At 40.5% G+C, this 18,299-nt stretch overlaps 1 protein-coding gene across 22 annotated transcripts in view; it reads right to left on the bottom strand.

Annotated features, from left to right (window-relative positions):
• Positions 1-18,299, bottom strand: part of RIMBP2 (RIMS binding protein 2) — a 711,286-nt gene that overhangs the window by 409,242 nt on the left and 283,745 nt on the right. For 19 of the 22 annotated variants that reach the window (XM_073676113.1, XM_073676112.1, XM_073676118.1 and 16 more), the window contains one exon: positions 4,058-4,198. In XM_073676113.1, coding sequence (XP_073532214.1) covers positions 4,058-4,198 — 141 coding nt within the window. The remainder of the gene's footprint in view (positions 1-4,057; positions 4,199-18,299) is intronic. The other 3 variants (XM_073676110.1, XM_073676121.1, XM_073676129.1) reach the window with 1 other exon arrangement.

The following is an 18,299-nucleotide window of genomic DNA, read 5'->3' as shown; positions in this document are numbered from 1 at the left end:
AAAATATAAAAAAAAGTATAGAAATATATAGTATATATTGATTATTTACAACATGATGTGTTTTATGCCACCTTTTACATTTTTTCATTTCTAAAACACTGGTGTTACAGGGGTTGGCCACTACATTTTTATCACCTTAGGATAGGGCCATCAGTATCAGAATGGGGAGTTTGCCGGTGTTGCACCCACACCGATCAGCTGTTACTGGTGCAGTCTGCAAGTTATCAAATGGTAACAATCATAAGAAAAAAAGTGTGGAAAACCACGAAAAAGGAATTAATACTGTCAACTTTTATTTAGAAATAATTTAAAACATCACAAAATCAGTCAATCAATGATTGTTATCCCTGCTGATAGTTAATGCCAATGTACACAATCCATGATATTTCTTCCACTCATTACAGGTGGAAGAAAGGCGATTCCGGCAGCTAAATAGGAAAGAGGTAGTGATGGCAGATACTACAATAACTTTCAAAAAAGGGCTGGTTGATTTCCTCGATACACATAATATTGTGGGTTATAGTTAAATTAGTGGCAAAATATACAATTGGTGGAGGAAGGTTGAACTCGATGGATCTAATGCTTCATTCAACCTATGGAACTACAGTATGTAACCCCTTTAATGTTTAACTTATACTGAAATACTGTCCTTGCGGAGGTGATCTTACAGTGCATAGAGCTGTATGGAAGTGAAAATCCCTTGAAGCCTGGCAGACCAAGCCCTTATAGGTCATATTGCTGCAGGTAAAGGGAATGTTTCTGATATGATAATACTGGAATTACTACTTAGGCAACTGTTATTATAGACTTTATCATGTCTTAAAAATTCACTTTAAAATATCTAGTGTGCTCATATAATTCTTTAAAGTAGGGCTTATAATAAGTATTACCAGTAAGATCCTACTATATTTCATATGTTTCAAACTCTTTCATGTATTTTTAGGGTTAAGCTTTTTAGAACAGATTAATACAGCCAGTCCTGATATTCTCTCGCTGCCATAATTACTGTATGATGTCTATTTAGGACATAATTGGTATTAGAACATGTCCATGATGAAGATGAATTTTAGCTTCTCCAATGTGGATTACATTATTAATGATACCTACACATAATTCAGTTATGGGGGCCTCATTATAAAAAATATATCCAGTTTAATGAGCACCAAATAAAAAGCCGCCTATAAAAATCTATCTTTAATACAATAATTTATTTTTCATCACAACACATAGAGCAAATATACAGCCATAAAGTAGATATCTATAAAATAAGCTGAATCCTATTAATAAATCCTCATCTCTCTACCCGGATACCCCTTGTGTCTCGCTTAGTTTTCAAACCCTGATGAAGATCTTGGGTTAAGCCAGGCGGACTACAAGGCATGACATTTACTTGAATAGGGACGCTTCATTCTCAGGATTAGTGGAGGTACCAGATCGCACCATTACCCGTCATCAAGTAATGACATGTCCTGACAATATACCATCACTTTGCCAGGTGGAAATAACCCTTTAGGATATGTTTATATGGGGTGGAATTGCTGCAGAAAATATATAATTATGGGTACCAAAGTGCAAAAGAGAGGATGAGTCAACACGATAAGATGGTGTAACCACACAAGATCAAAGAGGTATATGAAGAAGTATATGAAATTAGGAACTGCAACCTTTATCAGGGAGTGGCAACACCGAAACACGCGTCGGGTTGGGCATATCTCCAGGAAGTCCCTGCTGCCGTCCACACAGGTACATACTTACCTTACCTTAGCATTATTAATTTCATATACTTACCTCCACCCTCTTTTATCTTGTGTGGTTACATCATCTTTTCATTTTGACTTATCCTCTCATTTGCACTTTGGTACCTCTGATTATAAACAGGCATATCTATATTTATGCATTGATTCGTTGCTATTGGCCCGCACTATGGTATTTAGCACATACACCCACAACTATGTGGTTACCCTAATATAGCTACTACAACAAAGCTGGCCATTTACTTGCATTGTTTGTTGATAGATCTTTTTGGTCTTACCATTACATACAATTGGCCTATTTTTTCTTTGAATTGATACAGTACATTCAGCAGTTTCTTTCTTACATCTATTGTTATATAACACCATGTTTTATAGACTATTTGCACCATTATTTTTATTTGGATGTGTGCCTCCTTACATCTTGTTGTATGACTCCTGAACACCAATTGTTTAATTAATAAAGATTACAAATTTTCACTACATCAGTTTTTAACCTTCTTGTCAGTTTTTTCCCTATTAGTTTTCAGAGTTTGATCAGCATAATCCTTCAGTAAACTGTATACCAGAACTATCAGCTGCTGGTTATGTTAAAAAAAACTCTGGAATATATTCTTCAAACTTCTTGCATGGCTGTTGTGCCAAATCGTGATATTTCACATTTGTTTTTATTTGTGATTTGTAAAAAAAAAATGCACAAAAGAAGGATGAAAGTAACATTAGGATTTTATACATACAGTGAATGGAAATCTTACACATCCTTGTGAGAGGCAGTTAAGGTCTGAAAAGTCTTTGGTCTGCATCTATTTCCCAACAGACTGGACTGCACTTGTTTCTGTTCAGTCCTGTACCGCCGGTTTATCGGCAGCTGTAGTCAATGGTACTTGCCTCCGTCACTAAGTAACTAAAAGGAGCCTGGCCATGGTCTCTGCCTTATTTATGTGCTGAGCAGATTAATGAAGGGATAATAACAATGCTCCTGGAAGAGGGAGGCAGATTCAATGTCTCTGTAATGTATGTAGGTGTCATAGTACTGTAAATGAGATGAGTCTTTTGTATCTTCGCCTTTGTACCTTAAGACAGTAAGGTAGGTGATATTGGCGACAGTGATCCAAGTTTTAATTTATAACCAAGATTATAAAACTGAAGCTTAAACTTTGGAACAACATTATAAAAATAGTGAAGAACTAAAAGCTCCCGGGGTTGCTCACCAAATCTCCCAGCAGACGTAAATTGTTATGTAATAGGCTGACCACATTAACTTGCCGTTGGACCACAAAATTGTGGAAAGCAATACCATCTGTTTGGGCAATTGGCAAATTGTCAAAGTTGACCTGATTTGTGCAAATTGCAATCTATCAAAAAGCAGTTAGTTTTTGCACTTACGTCACCATACTCAATGATGTCCTGTAAATAGGATATTAATGGGTCAACACAATCCTGTTCTTCCACCGATCAAACATTTATCAGATAGAAGTTACAGTCTTGGGCAATCCATGACATTGGGGGTGTCTAGTAATCACAAAAAGCGCCCATGATGACGCCATTAGAATGCCAGTCATTGCACTGCCCAGGCTCATCTGCCATTGACTACTAATATAGACATCAGACCAAGGTAGTGCGGACCTTTTAGCTCATCTCTATATATATGATAAATGGATTGCCGGCAGACCCAACAATAAGAAAATTTCAAACCTCATTTGTTGAATGAAGAATAAATTCCGTATCTGCATTGGTTAGAAAAGTAAGCGCAGTACACACAAGATATATTAGCTAAATAAACCTTTCCAGACATTGTAGCTCACTTTATCACCACTATCTATGGTTACCAACATTGTCAATAGAAGTACCCTCCAAGAGCCACTATATGACTTTTAATCTGGCCCTTTCAGACAATCTAATGAGTGAGGGACTTCCTGAATGTCTGCAACAACCATCAGTTGTCAGAGGAAGTGAGTAGTGGACATCTTGGCTTCCAACATTCCCCATATCGGCCAGAAGATAAGTTGCAGACAGAAGTGTTTGTCCACTGATAATCTACTCTTTTAATTAAGGTTGAGGAAGATGGCTGTCTTATGCATATGTCAGTCTTTAAAATTGTAACACCCCCCCTCGATGCTACAATCCATATGACAGTAGAGTAGATATTCCCCTGATTATAATAGCTCAGCACCCTTGTAGCACCCTTGAAAAAGAAAGAAAATTTTTTCAACAGCTGAAGTTTCAACCACAATGACCAGATAACAAGCCCAGAGCGCAGAATAGGAATAAACCAGATAGGTCAAGAAGTTTATTAAGAAACTTACTAGAAAGCTCCACTGCACCTCTGGAGATACTGAAGTGACATCAGATTTAAATGAGCGGGTTTTCTCCTCTAGGAGATGGATCTGGTTGTATGTTCTGTGTTGCACGGATGGTGGTAGGCACTGGAGATCATTTCTCAACTGCTGAGGAAAAGGAAAAATGTACACATTACGTAAAATAAATAATCGTATTTAGGCATTAATTTATCAAATAAAATTTAAAATTATATAAATGAGGAGCAAGAATAATCTATCAGCTGTCTTTTGGCTTTCTTAAGCTGCATGATAACCAATGAGACCATGAGATGGATTACTAAAAAGCCACACATGACTAACAATGCTACTATTGTTCTAATCTCATTTTAAATGGGCTTTCCCATCTTAAATACATATAGCATATCAACGTGTTAAGTCATAAATGTCCAATAAGTGAAAGTCCCAACTCTACGGCCTTTCTCTACTGAGCGAACGAGAGTCTCCTGACACTTTTTCCACCAGGTGAGGTGGCCAGTGGAAGATGCATCCAGACATAAGTGAGATAGAGTGATGGACTAACATTTGTACAGTTTTCTCTAGCCAAGTCTGTATGAGTTAGAGAAACAGCCAAGCAATCTTGCTACCTTTATGTTCAGTTTACGCCTGAATGTGGCATCCTGTTTAAGTAATTGCTACAAATCGACATTTTGTAACACTGAGGGTTATGTTACATGAAGGTCTAGTAAGGGAATGGGGGAAATTACTGACCTTTTTGTATTTGGCATTTCAGAAAACTATACAGTTTATCAATTGAGAACATATCCCAGGTCAGTTTTATGGTATTTCTATCAATTGTGAAATAGCCGCAGCTCTCATTATTTCCATTGGGAATTACTAATTTACCACAAACAGACAGCGATATTTTACACTCTATGACAGGGAATGATCCACAGCTGCAAATTTGATACAAGCATGTTGTCCTGTAAATGAGCTGTAGGGTGCACGGCCATATCTGGTCATTACTTTTAATTAGGATTACATTGGCAATTCTTTTTTATAAGGCAAACTGGTGAGGTTTGGCTTTGATGTGGCCACTATACTGAATAATTAAGCAATGATTAATATTTCAATCTTCAATTAGAGGAATAGATAATATGATAAAAAAGTACTTAATTAGGGACTAGAGCTGTTTATACACATTGGATAAATGTGGAGCATATCCTGGAAACACTTTTTGGCTCTGCTCACATCTTATTTTTCATTATGTCCAGGGTATGCACTGGGAGAGTCCCAGATGTCGGCAACAAACACATATCAGCCTAAAATGACATGTCCAGACATACTGTACCTTATTCATCACTGCACAGGTGAAGCGCAGGAGGAATACAGTTAAAAACAAAAATATACCACCAAAAGAGATGAGCGATTCAGGGCTGTGGAGTCGGTAAGCCAAACCTTTGACTCCGACTCCTCAATTTCCATGATACCGACTCCCTCATACATGGCTCATGTTTAAGTGATAAATTTACGGTAAGACAGATTTTTCTCAGCTAAAAGTCTAGACTCTTAGATCAGGAATAGGACAGACATTTATAGGACATTTCATAACTTTCCCAAATTCTTATGAAAAAATATTCCCCACAAACTGCATTGAACTACTGTACTCAATTTATTATATATTTTATGAGTCGGAGTGGGTCCATTTTATACTGACTCCAACTTCGACTCCACCAAAATGGACATCGACTCCGACTCCCCGACTCCGACTCCACAGCCCTGGAGCGAATCAGTTGGATGCAAATGGAATTTGCGTGGAATTTTTCGGAATTTTCTTAATCTGGAAAATTCAAACAATTTGCGATTTGTTTCTCGCGAATTGACCATAATATCTACCACTATTTTACATGACCTCGGGTGGACTTCCCCATAAGGTTTTACAGCTGTAACATCACATGGTACAGCACAGTCAATCCGCTGCTGTAAAAGCAGGAAATCTTGCAACCATTTTGTGATGAACCTGGATCATGAGAGAACGTCACACCTCAAGCTTAGCCAAAGAGATAGGGAGAAAAAGCCATAAAACACAAATGAAACAGCACAGCAGTGAAGATTACTATGTAATGAAAAGACAAGAGAGTCATACACATTTTCCAATTAAATTGGACACTATGGAGGAGTACATTTGATTCAGGCACATCGAATCAAAGTAAATCAAATTTCCTTGGAAAATTTGATGAATCTGGAGAATTTGCATTTCAAAAGATTCGCTCATCTCTAATCATCAGGTATACACTTTTAACAATGGGAGCATATGCCTATATGCCTACACAGTGGCATACATAGAAGCTTTTTTCACTGGAATACTCATGGCATATAGCTTTGACTGAAAGAATGAGGTGTGAGCAGACTCTTGTGGAGATGGGCGCATCCCAAAACTACAGACAGCAGCGGAAATAAAAAATGAACACATCTGATCTCTTTTTTTGGAATAAACATGAGGAAATAGCTATATACAGCACACTATGCTCCTGTTTTGGGTTAATAATTACTGTATACACTGGAAAATCTCTGTACTTGCTAAACGTGTCCTCTCCATAGACTATAACCGGCTCACACATGCCAAAAAAGATGTTATATGTTCAAGTGGTAGGCGCCATATTGAAAACCATACTCAGCTACACTTTTCAATCCAGAGGTTTCCTTCAAAAAACTTATAGTGTGGAGATTGTTTTTACATTATATATAAATCTCTATCATTATTTTCCATACTTACAGACATATTGTAACAGGATAAATCCACTGAGGCTGTGTGCCCACTATGTGTTTTTTAAGCATTTCTGCAGCGGCAATTCCGCTGCAGAAACGCTTAAAAAACGCATGGTAGAAGGTCTGCCATGTTCCCCAATGATAATCCGCATGTGCTGTGCACATGCTGCGGAAATTTCCACTGCGGATTATCATTGGGGAAAAATCCGCAGCACTACCAATTATTTTGCGGAAGCGCAGCGTTTTCACCGCCATTGACTTGCATTGGAACGCATAGATTACGCATCACTGTATATATACAAGCGGATAACATGCGTTTCAATGTGCGGAATGGTACCCAGGTTTGGAGAAGAGGAGACTCTCATCCAGACCTGGGTGCCATAGTACCTGTGAAAAAAAAGAATAAAATAAATATTCTACTTACCTTCTGATGGCCCCCGGTGTCCTTGTCTTGGCTTGCCAGCAGCTAGCGGTAGACTAAAAGGACCTGCGGTGACGTCATTTAGTCATGTGACGGGTCACGCGACCGCTGACGTCGACAGGTCCTTTAGTCTACCGCGAGCTGCCGGCAAGCCAAGACAAGGACACCGGGGGCCATCAGAAGGTAAGTATACATTTATTTTTTAACCATTCTCTCGGGTCACACTATATAAATCCATGCCGTTTGCATGGATTTATATGGTGTGACCAAGTTGTCAAGCACTTTCCAAGTGATGCTAAAATCGCTTGGAAAGCGCTTGTCAACCCGCATGCAGAAATGCATGTGAAGAACGCTTCACATCTGCTTGTCCCTGGCAGGAAAACGCATGTACAATCCACATGCTTTTTTTTCTGCCAGGGAGATGCAGAAACGCTCAGGAAAAATCCGGAGCATTTCTGCATCGTGGGCAGATAGCCTTAAGGCAGAAAAAAACGCCCCAAATCCACTTATGTATCAAATCTGCAGTAATATCCACATGTGTAATTCACCCAGGAGCGGACACAGACAGAAGAGGCCCTGTGCAAGGACAATATATGGGCCCTTGGCAGTCCAATATCTCATCATAATGCACAATTCCACCTGCTTTGGAGATAGAAGTGGCCCCCTTACCTCTTGGGCCCCCGTGCGGCTGCACAGGTTGCACCAATAGATCCTCCCGTCTACATAAGAAAATCAGCAGCATTGGTCAATTTCCATTCCATGTGGATGGACCTTTAATGTTTGCCACACAGCTAATTAGTGCACAGTCATGTACGGTAATTACTAACTACGCACAGGGACAAAAAAAAAAAAAAGTGAGATGTGCGGTCATCAAAAAGAAAACAAATATGTTTTTATCCTAAACCTCAATCATTACTCAGCCCAATGGATGTTTTATCAATGGATTCATATTCTAAACATAAATACGCACAGTATGTTACTGTAAGCCAGACCAAGCTGCTGCCAGTAATCTGCGACCATAAATCTCATAGGTTATAGCCAATAAAATATTGTGACACACACTAATTTACTGCAGTTTTAGTATTGATCCGCTTATTTTATGCACCTTATGTGGAGTGTTTACTGCAGCTGTGTTTCGGCAAGAGGCCTGCTACCTTTACTAAGCCTGTAATGGGGTCTTTTACTTATTCATAACCCGTGCGCGGAGCAGGTTGGCTATTTAATATTATCTCAACATGTAACTAAATCCCTGGCAATGTTCAGGGGGAAGGGCTGGGCTCAGACATCCGGAATACAGCAGTACCCGAGGGTCTCACTGTGGTGCCCGTCACTCCATCATATACAGTGAGGGAGATCCTATTACTGTCAGACTTGGGACAATATTACAGGTTTTGGACAATGAAGTATTTGCTAATGTGTAACTAGGGTAATATCATCATTGGGACCGTACAAATATCCTAGACAAAGAAAAATCATTTCTCTGCCACTGTGAACTTGGAAAAGGATTTTCAAGTCAATTTTTTAGTGAATAAAAGTATGGAAAAGAGAAGAATTAGCTGGGTAGAAGGGCAAAATGAGCAATTGCAAGTACACAGTGCTATATAATATGATGACCACTATATATTTAGATAATAATGTGAAGGGCATTGCAGGACCAGTATGGTAATACTATCTAGTCACTATTGAGTAGTAAGGATAGGCTTCATGCTATAGCGGGATTATTAAGACTTTGCATAGCGGTATCATTTACAATATTGTTCTTATATAGTAGCTATAGTTTATAGTATGTGACAATGCTGTTGGCTGAGTGATCAACAGTCCAGTTGAATATTGATAAAACCGACTAAAATCTTTGTTGAATACCGCCATGCCATGCTCCTTAAGTATTTGAAAATTATTTTTAAAAGGGTTATCCACTTTTACAAAAGTGGACCCCACGGCTACTCCAGTCTTAATATTTTTAAAAGGGTTTTCCACTTTTACAAAAGTGGACCCCACTGCTACTCCAGTCTTAATATTTTGGCTGCAGCAGTGATGTTACATCAGCAGCTCACATCAATGCTGCAGCCAATCACTGAGCTCAAAGACCGACCCAGTTTAGATGGCATGAAAACTGGACTCAGTGATTGGCTGCAGCGGTGATGTGAGTTGTTGATATGACGTCACTTCTGGAGCCAAAACACTAAAACGTGAGCAGCGTTAGAGAGCTGGCGTTGGACCCAGGGAGGGTGAGAACTATCTCATTTTGTTATTTCATGTCACAGGAACCATTTCGGGTTTACTTTTCTAAAAATGGAAGACTCCTTCAAAGCACTTGAGGTGTATACACTGGATGTCGCAGAACCGATCACCATGAAAATACAGTCCAATCTGCAGACATCATGATATAGACCAGGGGGCGCTGAGAAGAGCGATACATAGTTTGGTGAGAAAATATTCAGTATAACCGGTGATTTAATCCTTTATACCTCTACTCTTTCTGTGATTTCCAGTCCAGTGGCCGGTCCTATCAGTGACTGACAGCTATCTCTGTAACACAGTTATAGAAAGGAAGCGGTCAGTCACTGATAGGACCGACCCCTGGACTGGGAATCCCAGAAAGAGCAGAAGATTAAATCATTGGTTATACTGAATCTTCTCTCACAAAACTATATACCCATCAGCTCCGCTTCCCTGCTCTGTTAGGCCCTCTTCACATGACCCTCTTTCCAGTACGTGTGGTATCCGTTTTTTTCACAGATACCACACGTACCTGTTACAACCTATGGTGCTGTGCAGATGTCCATGTTTTTACATGGTTTACACGTGTGTCTGTACAAAAGACAAGGAGACATGTCCGTTTTCTGGCAGCACAGATGACAACGGCCAACACAAGTCTGTGGGTCCATGAAAAACACGAACAGCACAGGGATGGCAACCATGCGCCAACCGTGTGCTGCCCATGTTTAATATTGCAAAGTACAGGAGAAGCTTTGTCATTTCCTTCTTTCTTTATCCATGCCGTAATGGTATGGTAACTGATGGTAAAAACAGACAGACGGATGACATACTGATGGTAAGAGCGGACAGACAGATGACACACTGATGGTAAAAACAGACAGACGGATGACATACTGATGGTAAGAGCGGACAGACAGATGACACACTGATGGTAAAAACAGACAGACGGATGACATACTGATGGTAAGAGCGGACAGACAGATGACACACTGATGGTAAAAACAGACAGACGGATGACATACTGATGGTAAGAGCGGACAGACAGATGACACACTGATGGTAAAAACGGACAGACGGATGACACACTGATGGTAAGAGCGGACAGACGGATGACACACTGATGGTAAAAACAGACACAGATGACACACTGATGGTAAAAACAGACAGACGGATGACACACTGATGGTAAAAACGGACACACGGATGACACACTGATGGTAAAAACAGACAGACAGATGACACACTGATGGTAAAAACGGACACACGGATGACACACTGATGGTAAAAACGGACAGACGGATGACACACTGATGGTAAGAGCGGACAGACGGATGACACACTGATGGTAAAAACAGACACAGATGACACACTGATGGTAAAAACAGACAGACGGATGACACACTGATGGTAAAAACGGACACACGGATGACACACTGATGGTAAAAACGGACACACAGATGACACACTGATGGTAAAAACGGACACACTGATGACACACTGATGGTAAAAACGGACAGACGGATGACACACTGATGATAAAAACGGACAGACGTATGACACACTGATGGTAAAAACAGACAGACGGATGATACACTGATGGTAAAAACGGACACACGGATGACACACTGATGGTAAAAACGGACACACAGATGACACACTGATGGTAAAAACGGACACACTGATGACACACTGATGGTAAAAACAGACAGACAGATGACACACTGATGGTAAAAACGGACAGACGGATGACACACTGATGGTAAAAACGGACAGACGGATGACACACTGATGGTAAAAACAGACAGACGGATGATACACTGATGGTAAAAACGGACACACGGATGACACACTGATGGTAAAAAAGGACAGACGGATGACACACTGATGGTAAAAACAGACACACGGATGACACACTGATGGTAAAAACGGACAGACGGATGACACACTGATGGTAAAAACGGACAAACGGATGACACACTGATGGTAAAAACGGACAGACGGATGACACACTGATGGTAAAAACGGACACACGGATGACACACTGATGGTAAAAATGGACAGACGGATGACACACTGTTGGTAAAAACGGACACAGATGACACACTGATGGTAAAAATGGACAGACGGATGATACACTGATGGTAAAAACGGACAGACGGATGACACACTGATGGTAAAAATGGACAGACGGATGATACACTGATGGTAAAAGCGGACACACTGATGACACACTGATGGTAAAAGCAGACAAACTGATGGAAAACACAGATGATACCAGTATCGGTTTTTCACGTATATGTTTATACAGACGTATGAAGGAGGCCTAACACTATGCCTGCAGATTGGACGGCATTTTCATGGTGACAGGTTCCCTTTAAGGGGAACTTGTCCCAGAAAAATGGAAGATGATAAAATCCTTGCATCAGGCTGAGTACATTTTACACCATTATATGCAGGAGGAAAGTGAACTTGAATCCTGATACAGACTGGAAGCAAGCCAGCCTTACAGATAAGGGGCAGGAGACAGACTTCATGTAGGCCACAGATCATTCCACTTGTTCCCAGGTAAAGTAATTACATGATGTTATAAAACTCTGTGGCTGCCGGGGATATTAAGAGCCTGCCTGCGTGATTACCCGCTGTTATCTGAAACAAACTGACCTCCTGCATAACATCTGCCATAATTCCACATAAAACATGACAGGCAGCTCCATTCAGCAACAGCTGTTACAGTTATATTAAGTTTGTTACTTCAGCGCTGCAAAATCTGCTTTAACCAAATATTTTCCTATATTGTTGCGCAAAAAGAAAAAAAACCTCATTGAAGTGATCCACATTGCTAAATAACCATCTTCCTTTCTAATAATAATCTAGTCATTATCCTTGATGGAGCAATTGTATGTCATCTACTGAATGTGCACATAATGGATCACATCTGTTCTGATCCGTTATCTTGTTGCCCTCAGACAATTATGAATAAACTTCTGAGAGAACGGCAAAAAGCAGACTGCGAGAATCATATTTCACATTACAAGTTAACAAAAGGTCAAAAAGCTTGATACTTTGTCACTGATGACTGGATCTGAAAGCTGAACTGCTATTTAAATATTTATAGGGCAGTGTTGTGAGAGCAGCATGCATACTATTCCTTCTAGATGTCTATATAGCCGGATTTGGGATTTACCTGCACGCAGGCTCGGACTGGCCGACAGGGGAACAGGTAAATTCCCCGGGGGGTCCCTGCGCTGAAGAATACACTGATTCACTCTGTACAAACCCAGTATCTTAGTCATTCAACAAACTAACCAGTTTATTACTATAGGTAAATTTGCGAATGAGGGTAATGTAATATTTGTACACAGATGAAAAGTGGGCCCCCAGAGCCAAAGTCACTGGTGGTCCCTTGGCACCCCAGTAGGGCACTGTCTGCACGGTTCAGCATATTGAAAAATACTGTCACTAATGATTAGTGTTGAGTGAATTTGTTCGGCATTTCAAATTCGGGTTCGTGTTCGGGGTTCTGGCTTGTTCGCGCCAAAAAATCGGCTCCGCCCACGAACATGCATGGCAAATCAGGGATGTTCATGGGCGGAGCCGTTTTTTTGGCGCAAAAAGCCGAAACCCCGAACACGAACCTGAATTTGAAATGCCAAATAAATTCGCTCAACACTACTAATGATCATCCCTACAAATTAGTCTACTCTTTAGAGAAATTTGGGTAAATGGTTTGATACCCTAGTTTTGATGTAAGTGGATATCTGCTCTTGATGGCAATCCAAAAGGGGACTAATTCAGAGACAAATATATTGACCCAGTTTCTCCAGCCAGTCAACACTTCATCTTAAAGACTGGCCTAGCACAACCATCACTCAAGATGAGGAGAGGGCGCTGTAGCTGTGCTCTTTTTTCAGCTGGGCTCTCAGAAGAATGCTAGCATGTGGACCATTTTCGGTACAAATCTGGACATAGAAATGAGCCAAAAGCCAAAATAATTAGTGTTAGTAGGATTTTTTTCTAAAATTTTCTAAAATTTCCAACGTATGTCAAAAAGACAGATCAATAATTTTTATGATATAAAAAGTAAGTAAGTAAATCACATCAACACACACAGAAGATGACCTCCAAAGCTCGCCCGAGAACCCGGAATCGCTTCTACACCAATTTCAATAGGTTACTGTAGCATAAAATGTCCATGATAATATACAAGACAACATGTTACAATCAGACTTTCTAATTTATGCTGGAATTGTGTTTTAAAGAACTATATCCAAGATACAAGATTTTACTGGAGTACCCCAACAGGGGTTGCCCACCCTTTGAGAATTTTTTAAATTTAAATTTATGTAATTGGGTCTTCAAATCATTTTTACAATTGGGCTTCATTAAAAAATTTGCAGCATTTGCTTTCTATAGTCTCTGTGCTGCACTGTCTATTGCCGGCTGCAAAATGAGTCAACCGAGAATGATTTTTAGCCCCAAATACATTCATTTAAGAAAAAAAATTGTCCCCAAATGTGGACAGCCCAAATGGTGCCAAAGAAAATAGTAAAGGCTGTCATTTTTGTGAATGTAATGGCAAACTTGTTTCAGTCCTACTAGTCAAATATATACAATACTTTATTTAAATCAACTAAGTTATAGCCACAGACAGCAGTCAAGATGAGGTCCTTATCGCTTCCCACTGTAAGGGCGTTTTCCAAATTTTCAGCTGATTGGCTTGTTAGTAGCCTTATGGCAAGTGCTTTTAAAGCATATAACTGTTATTTTATATGTTTTATTGAATCTGCCCAACATAAAATCAGGCCTTCGAAAGAGGCATGGCAGCTCATTCTACTGCAGGAGAAAGCTCTTATGACATCGTAGTCACGCCCAGTAATGGTCATCCATGTAGTATATTGTTGGCATGAGTCCATCAGAGGCTCTGCTTGTTAATGTCCTTCCCATCTAGCCCATAGAGTGGAGCCTCAATTGGGAGACATCTCTGTATGATGTTTATATACACTAATAGGGTAAATAGAAAAAGATGATTCTGATGGTATTAAACTTGCCAAAAATATTCCCCAAATGTGTAATTTACTAATGGTGTATTCTTCTGTCTTTACAACAACGTGTAGTTAAATTATGAGTCTGACATTTGTAGGATCCATGTTGTACGTGCTGTAGTCCATTGACAGCCAACAGCACCTAAGATTACCTCCTTATAAAAGGTCATTGGTACCTATCATATTACACACAGGGCAATTAAATGAACTCTATTCAGTTTTTAGAAACTAAAGAGAATGTGTCATCAGGATATTATAAGCCTAACTAATGGCATGTGAGTAAGGAGCCTTAGATCCTAATAAAATGCATACCTTTCTTAATGAATTTTACATCTTAAATTTTAAATAATTTTGACATCTTAGAAAATCCAGAGTTTAAATTTTAGTAGCAAGTGCCGGGGGGGTGGGCACTGCACTTCCACCCCATTTCCTTGCTCACTACTGGGCTCTGATGGATAGGTCACTCTTGTCTAAGTGACCTACCTCCACAGCCTGAGATTTTATGCAAGCGCTGTAATTGCCCTTGGGTCGTCTCCTCAGAGAGGGTTGTGGATGTGCAGTTAGCTCCAGAAGGCATCGCGAAAGCCGGACTATTGATCTAGGCATGTGCTGCACCCTCTGGAGACACAACACCGGGGCAATGAAGTTGCTTGCGGAAAATCATGTGTGGGGATACACATCACGGAGATAAGAGTGACCTATCCATCAGAGACTAGAGGTTGGCGGTGAAATAGGAAAAGTGAGAGGCAGGGGAGCTGGAAGTGCAGTGAATCCCCTGCACTTGGAACTAAAACTTCAACTCTGGATTTTGCTAAGATGTCAAAATAAAATTCTATAAGCAATGTATGGATTTAATAAGGATTTAAGGCTCTTTACTCACATGCCACTAGTTAGGGTTGTAATATCCTGGTGACAGGTTTGCTCTAAGTCCATTCATGGATCATAAAAAAGTAAAAAAACTGTAACCATTTTCTTTGTGGTCAAATCCCTTTGATTATATAGAGTCCTGTATTAAAAGCAAAAATGTCTGTGTATTGAGTGACATCAAGGAAGTATTTAAAGAAGCACTCCCAACAAACTGATATTCCCTAAACCTTCCCAAACATGTTTATAGTATAGTGTACGTGCATTAAAATACTGATCGGCGTCTTCCCGTTTCCTGAGCCGCTCCGATCCTCCTCTTTCTCACTTGACTTCAGTTGCAACTTGCCAGATCACACTGTAGTTTATGTGTGAACTAGAAGTCACTTACAGGCCACGTTCACATGATCAGTATTTGGGGAGTTTTTTACATCAGTATTTGTAAGCCAAAACCAGGTGAGGAACAATCAGAGGAAAAGTATAATAGAAACACGTCACCATTTCTGTATTTTTGATCCACTGTTGGTGTGACATGCAGAAGTAGTGTTGTTGCTTTAAAAGCATTCAGAAACTATTAGAAGTAACATAAGCACATGAGACAGGAAGTGTTGTGCTCCCGAACCATCCAGCAACTAGAGGGGTTAACATAGTCACAGGAGAAGGGGAGTGTTTTAGCAGAGCCCCAGGGGGATTGTGTGGAAGTTGTTTACTGTTTGGCTGGAGCCGAAGAGAAAGGTGGTGTGTGTGTTCTGTATCTCACAGAAGCGCCCCTGCAAGTGAAAAGGATTCAAGTCAGGAGTGAAGTTAAGCACAGGTAAGGTAGAGTTTCTGAACTAGCAGTGCAGTGTATTGTCAGGCAGAAAGATAAGGACTGGAAGAAATGGTGTCACAGGGATCATCTCCCTCAGCAACCCCCCCCCCCCTCCATCTCACTATGCTGTAAAGAATTCTGTGTTCATTAATGTGCCTTTGCATTAGAACTATGCTGTCCTGTACTACTGGGAAGACTGTGAGCTGCTGTGCTGCTAAGGAAACTGTACTGTTTGTCACTGGAGCCTGTTGCTGATAAGACTTAACTAGCACTGGCTGTGTGGCTTCTTATTAAATGCTACTGTTCTACCGTTTATGAGCACTCTTGTCAAGTATGTCTGGTCAGCAAGTGAAACAACCTACGTGTCTGTGCCTGAGGGTCAATACCCCTGTGTGCCTGATAGAAGCTGCAGCTCATGGTCTGTAGTCGCCCTTAGTAATGGTTCCCCCAGGATTCCAAATAATTCATGTAACCTGTTTTGCCCCTATCTGAACCTAGCAGCGTGCGTGTAACATTGGTTTTGGCTTACAAATACTGATGTGAAATTCTGACCAAATACTGATAGTGTGACTGTAGCCTTAAGAGGATAGTCTCAGATAGATTTTATACTACCAGTCATACAGTTATGGCCAAAATACTGATGTAAAATACTGACCAAATACGAACGTGTAAACATGGCCACAATGTAAGCCTATGGAGCCTGAGAATGAGGATCAAGGCCCTAGATTTATAAAGCAATGCAATAGACATCCCATAAAGATCCCGCACACACAATGAATTGTCACTTAGGATCACTAACTGTTTTGCTGACTGCCTATGACAGGAGCCTGTATGGCCTTTACTCCTACCCCAAATATTCTATACACAAACATATCAATCAGAAATGACAGCAATGCCATAGAACAGGTGCACAAGTCATATAAAGCATCAAGTATAGGAGATCCTGAATACAAATGTACAGTCACAAATGTATTATTTATACCGCGGCTCCAATGTTCTGGAAGTGCTTTAACCACAAACTGCATTTTAACCCTTTAAGTGATGAAGCCATAAAGTGAGCACATTACAGAATAACCATGTTTGACCATTTCTTGCCAGCATGCTGGCGATACACGACAATGTGTCAGAACTGGCACTCCGTGGTTTTGGAATTCGAATGTGTTTTGTTTTACACTGGGGAGTGAAAACCCTTTTATTATTGCAATCCAGGCTCTGCAGAGAGAAGAGCAGCCAGTGTGTGGGAGAAACATTTTTTTTCCCGAAATGTAAGCTGGTGGGCCAATTCTAGAGAAGCAAGGACAAATCAATTAAATCACATGTTAAGTGAGGCTTCCATATGTTAAGTTACAAACTCAAACAAGCCAGCGAGGAAGAGGCTGCTGGAAATGATGTAGGGCAGTGAAGAAAAACAGAAATCCGGTATTATCAACCTACTATATATAAGTAAATTTAATCTATCCCATATCTATTTCATATCTATCTATCTATCTATCTAATGTAAAATGGCCGCCGGTCAGGTCCTTGGGTGGAGATATGTATCACCCAGGTTGGTAGCTTCGGTGATGTAAAACCTGGAAAGCATGCTCCAGCACGTTTAGAGCTGAGAGGGTTAATAGGGCGTATCAGGGCCGGTTTTTATGAGCAGTCATAAGAGATGGGTGGGAATGATTGCTCACATATCAAATGGCTTAGTCAGAGTTTGTGTCTGGAGATGTGTGGATCTCCAGAGTGTTGGTCTGTGTTAGGACCTAAGAACTAGACTGTAACCTGAACGGGCGAACCCGCAACGCTGTATGGACATTTTACTTTGTGTTTCCACTTTGGGCCGGAAAAGGCTATGTTGTTTTTTTTTTGTTTTGCTTCCTAAGCGGTTTATGCTGTTTAATAAACCAGCCTGGATTATACTGAAAACGCTTCTGTGCCTACCTCAACCGCAGCTGAGGGAGTACCTAACCCTACAATTGGTGCTAGAAGCACGGGCACGAATCCCAAGGGCCAGTGTGACTGCTACAGAAAACCATTTATGTCCTGGGTGAAGGCCGCCAGCCAGCCAGGGACGTCCGGCAGCATGGAGGAGCTGATAAAGCAACTGGTACAGGCTAACCTCCAGCAGAATCAACAGCAGCAGCAGTGGCAACAGCAGGCGCA

This window comes from Phyllobates terribilis, unplaced genomic scaffold (assembly GCF_046119375.1).
Source record: "Phyllobates terribilis strain yellow unplaced genomic scaffold, ASM4611937v1 Scaffold_1__5_contigs__length_1240528914, whole genome shotgun sequence".
Taxonomy (NCBI): Eukaryota; Metazoa; Chordata; class Amphibia; order Anura; family Dendrobatidae; genus Phyllobates; species Phyllobates terribilis.
This window is presented reverse-complemented; position numbering and strand designations above follow the sequence as displayed.